The sequence below is a fragment of the Carassius carassius genome, chromosome 31, assembly GCF_963082965.1.
Source record: "Carassius carassius chromosome 31, fCarCar2.1, whole genome shotgun sequence".
Classification (NCBI taxonomy): Eukaryota; Metazoa; Chordata; class Actinopteri; order Cypriniformes; family Cyprinidae; genus Carassius; species Carassius carassius.
Genome location: NC_081785.1, coordinates 3,752,112 through 3,757,428, shown reverse-complemented (window position 1 = coordinate 3,757,428; position 5,317 = coordinate 3,752,112). Strand labels below are relative to the sequence as shown.

The 5,317-nt window shown below is 36.4% G+C and overlaps 1 protein-coding gene across 3 annotated transcripts; it reads right to left on the bottom strand.

The window, feature by feature from the left end:
* Positions 1-1,127: 1,127 nt before the first annotated feature.
* LOC132112004 (mitochondrial import inner membrane translocase subunit Tim9-like) lies at positions 1,128-3,093 on the bottom strand. 3 transcript variants are annotated; one of them, XM_059519602.1, is made up of 4 exons: positions 3,008-3,093; positions 2,676-2,734; positions 2,502-2,597; positions 1,128-1,523 (listed from the first exon to the last, which is right to left on the bottom strand). In XM_059519602.1, exons 2-4 carry the CDS (start codon positions 2,712-2,714, stop codon positions 1,389-1,391), a joined length of 270 nt encoding a protein of 89 aa, XP_059375585.1. In that variant the 5' UTR covers positions 2,715-2,734; positions 3,008-3,093; the 3' UTR covers positions 1,128-1,388. The 3 variants fall into 3 exon arrangements, with proteins under 3 accessions (XP_059375585.1, XP_059375586.1, XP_059375587.1); XM_059519603.1 differs by having other exon boundaries at positions 2,676-2,736; positions 3,015-3,077; XM_059519604.1 differs by lacking the exon at positions 3,008-3,093 and adding an exon at positions 2,823-2,884.
* Between the last annotated feature and the right edge of the window lie 2,224 nt (positions 3,094-5,317).

Genomic DNA, 5,317 nt, shown 5'->3' with positions numbered 1-5,317 from the left:
TATTCTTGCTATTTCTTTCTTTATTAACTATTTCACAAAAACATGGTGCACATTTTAACCTTATTTGTTTATTTGGCAGAAAAATGCATTCCTGTATTTTTAGGACAAAATATGGACATTATCAGTATTTTCCTCCAAATTGGAATGCCATTTATTTTAAAAAGATTAAATCCATATGAGAGTATAAACAAATACTACCATGTGGAAATTTACCTTTACTTGAGTTTCATTGAAATGTCACAATGCAAAATTGCAATAAAAAGTATTCTTTTTTTGTAATTATTTTTGACTAAATTATGACTTTAATGGCCTTGTTTTCTGAGATTCGTTTAGCTAGTAATACTAATAAAATCCACACAGAACTCATCTTTTACAGGAATAGTTCACCCAAAAAAGGAAATTTGCTGAAACCGTACTCACTCTCAGGCCATCTAAGTTGTTAGATTTGTTTGTTTCTTCATCAAAACAGATTTAGAGATATGTAACATTAAATCACTTGCTCACCAGTGGATCCTCTGCAGTGAATGGGTGCCATCAGAATTAAGAGTAAAAGGCTGATAAAAATATCACAATAATCTACATGACTGCAGTCCATCAGTTCCATCCATCTTTACAATCTTTTAACTTCTTTGCTTAAATCTAAAATATCAGCCCACAATCTATAAAATTTTCTCTAGTGAAAAAATTCATCTTGCCTGAATCAGGAGAGAAATATGCACAGATCAAGCAAAAACGGTAATAATATGTTGGTGGATTTTGATGTGAGAGGACAACAGGGGATGGACTTTTTCACTGGAGGAAGCATTATTATGGATTAAGGACTGATATTTTGGCCAGAAGTGACCGTTTAAAGGTAAATCGCCTCGATGGATTTATTACAAACATGCAGCTTTTCACTCAACAAGATTGGAGTCATGTGGATTTCTTGTGATGCTTTTGTCAGCTGTTTGGACTTTAAATCTGGCGGCACCCATTCACTGCAGAGGACTGGTGTAATGATGTATGCTACATTTCTTAGATGGTGTGTGAGGGTGCGAAAATTTAGCAAATTTCTATTTTTGGGTTAAGGATTACCTTAAAGTTTTTTTTTTTCATTAGCTAAATTATACACGAAACGAGACTGAATATTAAGAGTTGACTAATATTTTATTTTGAACCACACTAACATGTTTTATGGAAGACCAACATAATGGTCAAAACGAGAGTGTCTGTCCTTTGGGAGAACTAAACTCCCAATGATCCAGAGCCAGCAGACGTTACAGGACTTCTGGCAGTATTCCCAGTGTCTGCGTCCTCTGCCCTGCGGCTCCAGTTTGTAGAGCCCTGCTCCATGCTGGAATAGACAGAGCCTGGCGTAATGGTCGGGAGTTCAGTCCAGCAGCTGATGATTATCGTGGCTGTCCTAACAAACCGGCTTTAGCAGCCAACGCTTCATTCTGCTGGATGTGGTATTCTTGAAAGCGCATGGAGATCCTCTGCGTCATCTTCAGATACTTCTGCAAGCAGCTTTCAGAACATGAAGTCTGGAAAGGAAAGTTACATCAGAATCCAGTTTGATTAATAATTTCATTTTTATTTCAAAAGGACTTACAGTGGCATGCAAAAGTTTTGGGAACCCCTTGCAGAATCTGTGAAAATGTTAATAATTTTAACAAAATAGAGATCATACTAAATGCATGTTATTTTTTATTTAGTACTGTCCTGAGTAAGATATTGTACATAAAAGATGTTTACATTTAGTCCATAACACAAAAAAATTGCAGAAATTATTAAAATAACCCCATTCAAAAGTTTGGGAACCCTTGGTTCTTAATACTGTGTGCTGTTACCTGAATGATCCACGACTGTCTTTCTGTTTTGTGATGGTTGTGCATGAGTCCCTTGTTTGTTCTGAACAGTTAAACTGAGAACTGTTCTTCAGAAAAATCTTTTCCAGCATCTTTGCATATTTGAACCCTTTCTAGCAGTGACTGTATGATTTTGAGATACATCTTTTCACACTGAGGACAACTGAGGCACTAAAACACAACTATTAAAAAAGGTTCAAATATTCACTGATGCTCCAAACGGAAACAAGATGCATTAAGAGCTGGGGGTGAAAACTTTTAAACACGATAAAGATGGCCAAATTTTGAAATATATATTTTTTCCATTTAGTTCTACCCTTCGTAAGCAACAGAAGATACTTGTTTGTTTCCCGGAACACAAATTAAGTACAATTTACCCTGATCTTCAAATTCGTTTTCACCCCCCAGCTCTTAATGCATCTTGTTTCCTTCTGGAGCATCAGTGAATGTTTGAACCTTTTTTAATAGTTGTGTTTAAGTGCCTCAATTACTCAGGACAGTACTAAATAAAAAATAACATGCATTTAGTATGATCTCTCATTTTGTTAAAATTATTACAATTTTCACAGATTCTGCAAGGGGTTCCCAAACTTTCGCATGCCACTGTATAAGATATCTTGAAGAAATAATCGTGATCACAATAAAACCCCACACCTCCTCTTGCTTGACCTCTCTTGTGGTGAAATCCTTAACACAGTCCATGAAGCAGTTCTCTGTCAGTTTATTGTAGGTTCCCAGGAATTCTTTGAACTGCAAAATACGAAGATGGACAGTTAAATAGTCATTTAATTATTTCAAAACTGGAAGCAGACAATAAATGTGTCTTACCTGTTTGATCTGGTCTGATTCGTTGACCTGAGCTGCCATAGTTATAATAAATTGGGATGCTGTGGATAAAATGAAATACCATTACTCACACCAAGAGCATTTAACCCAGAAATTCCGCCTAAATAAACATGTTCTTTTTGGCCTCACAGTTCAATGAGTGTGATGATGTTGAGTGGCTACATTAGCTATTAGCTTCAGCGTATAACATGTAATCTATAACACTAAATGTGCGATAAATAAGTACTTTAATAAACGCTTTATAATAAACAAATTGTAGACTATAATTAAAACTAAAAGCAAAGCAAATTAAAACAAAACAGTAAAGCTACTACCTTAGCTATCAGCGCTCAGGATGTGAAGGACATGTGAGAACAGAACAGACACCCGCTGCTTCACATCGGCAGATTCGGCACTTTCGTAACAAATAAGAGCATAAAATCGTGAATGAAGGAATAGAATTCATATCCTTAGAACATAAAATTTAGAACTTAAAAATAAGATTAAGATTTATTTATTTGTATTTCATTTAATATATTATTAAATTTTTCATATCACTTTATACATATACTTTTGTCTGTAATACACATCTTGTTGAAAATGTAAAGACACAATACACAAAGACAAGCATCTCTTCTTTTGATTATTTAAATGCTTTATATTAGCATCTTATCTTAAAATATTAAATATTGTAAAACAGGCATTTTTACATGTTTAGTCGTTTTTGATATGATTACTTGTCGTACAGTGTAAAAATGCATCTTCTACAATTCCTTAGATTTATTACTGCGCAAAAAAAATAAAATAAATAAAAAAATAAAAAAAATGTAAAGTCAAAGGAAAGGGCAGAAATAAATAATCATTTATTTATCGTGTTAACCAGATCAAATATATTCTTATAATATATCATATAAAGACCAAATGGGGGCAGTAGTGTCAAGACTTGCAAGACCCAAACAAAGCAAAGACAGACTTTTATTTTGTAATCTGTCTTGCATTCACGCTATAGTTTCTAAGATCACGGTTGCGAAATTTTGTTGTCAGCAACAATCGACTCTGTGAAAATAACTGGATTTACAGCTGAAATAAAACATCCTTTAAATATCACATTAAAATACTACGAAACAAAGTCGGGATTTACTGTAATACCAGAAATGAAAGACTGGTATTCACAGATAGATTTGTATTTTTAAAATCTATAATAGCCATAAAGCTAAACTGTTTTAGAGGAGGAATAAATAACCATGACATAAAATTTTATTAAATATATATTGGAACTGACAAATCATAAGTATTTGGGAATTTTGGATGGATGAGATACACTTGACAATACATTACATAAGGGTTAAAAATATGGCAACAGCTTTTCTCAGAACTAGCTTAAATTTTCCAAGACACTTTTTTTCAATTAGTTCTAACCAATTGGTTTTCGGGTTATTTCCATGGATATCAGTCAATTCGCATTAATTTCACACAGATATCTTAGCAGAATAACCACAGGTGTAGTTAATTTTAAAAGCAAAGCAATATTTGACAATCAGAAAGAGTGCAAGAGATTTGGAACATTATTGTTTAATTTTTGAAACACTTGTGGAATAATTTCATTGAAATGTCTGCTTGTGCTTTCTTAAAATAAATGTCACTCTTTTTGATTTTATATATATATATATATATATATATATATATAGCTCAAAGACGTCATTGGAGTATCCTGTGTAGGATGGCAAGGCCTAGGTATGTCCCACTTTATAGGTTGGGGAAAGCCAACTTGGTGGGAAGAAAAGCCATGATCCAGGCAGAAGTAAGGGATCTAGAGGATGAGCAAAGAAGGGCAAAGGCAGTGGAACTTGGATCCCAGGGTGCCTGGACTCGGTGGGATCTCCCCAAGCAGAAGGTGTCATGGAATGATCTCTGGAGGCTGGAGCCATACCGAATATCCTTTTTACTGAGGGCCGTTTATGACACCCTTCCTTCCCCTGTGCACCTCCACAGATGGGGGTGAGAGATGACCCACTGTGCACGCTCTGTGGGCAGAAATGAACAATGGCCCATGTCTTGAGCATGGGAGCTTAGGGTTGACCTAAAGAAAAGACTTCAGTTTCCTGACTTCGTCCACACTACCTTGAGACCAGAAGCAGTCCTTTTCTCTCACACAGGAAAGAAGATCATCCTGGTTGAGCTTACGGTACCACGGGAAGAGGGGTGTGAAGAGGCATTTGAAAGGAAATCTTGAAAGGAAATCTGGGAGCTGGTGCAAAACTGCCGAGAGAAAGGCTGGCAGACATGGCTGTACCCTGTTGAGGTGGGATGCATGGGGTTCCCAGCCTAATCAGTCTGGAAACTGCTGACAGCTGTTGGACGGAGAGGATCAGACAGAGAAAAGGCGGCGTGAAGACTCTGGGAGGCAGCAGAGAGAGCCTCCTGTTGGATTTGGAATAGGAGGGAGGAGGCGAGCTGGCAGCCTGGAGGGAGTGAGTAGTGGCTGGCCACCACTGCTGACCCACCAACAGAAGAGTGTTATGGTTAAGGGTCGAAACACTCAATGATAGTTGGTAACCATCTGATGACACAACCTCCTGGCTAAGAGCTCCAGTCATTGCAAAATGACTGAAGGAGTAGCATACAAGGATGTATGCTATCACTAT

Coding starts and splice junctions, on each gene's coding strand:
- LOC132112004 (XM_059519602.1), bottom strand. CDS start 2,714: ATGGCAGCTCAGGTCAACGAATCAGACCAGATCAAACAG. Junction 2,598..2,675: donor AATCAGACCAGATCAAACAG/GTAAGACACATT, acceptor CGTATTTTGCAG/TTCAAAGAATTCCTGGGAAC. Junction 1,524..2,501: donor GAGAGGTCAAGCAAGAGGAG/GTGTGGGGTTTT, acceptor TTTCCTTTCCAG/ACTTCATGTTCTGAAAGCTG.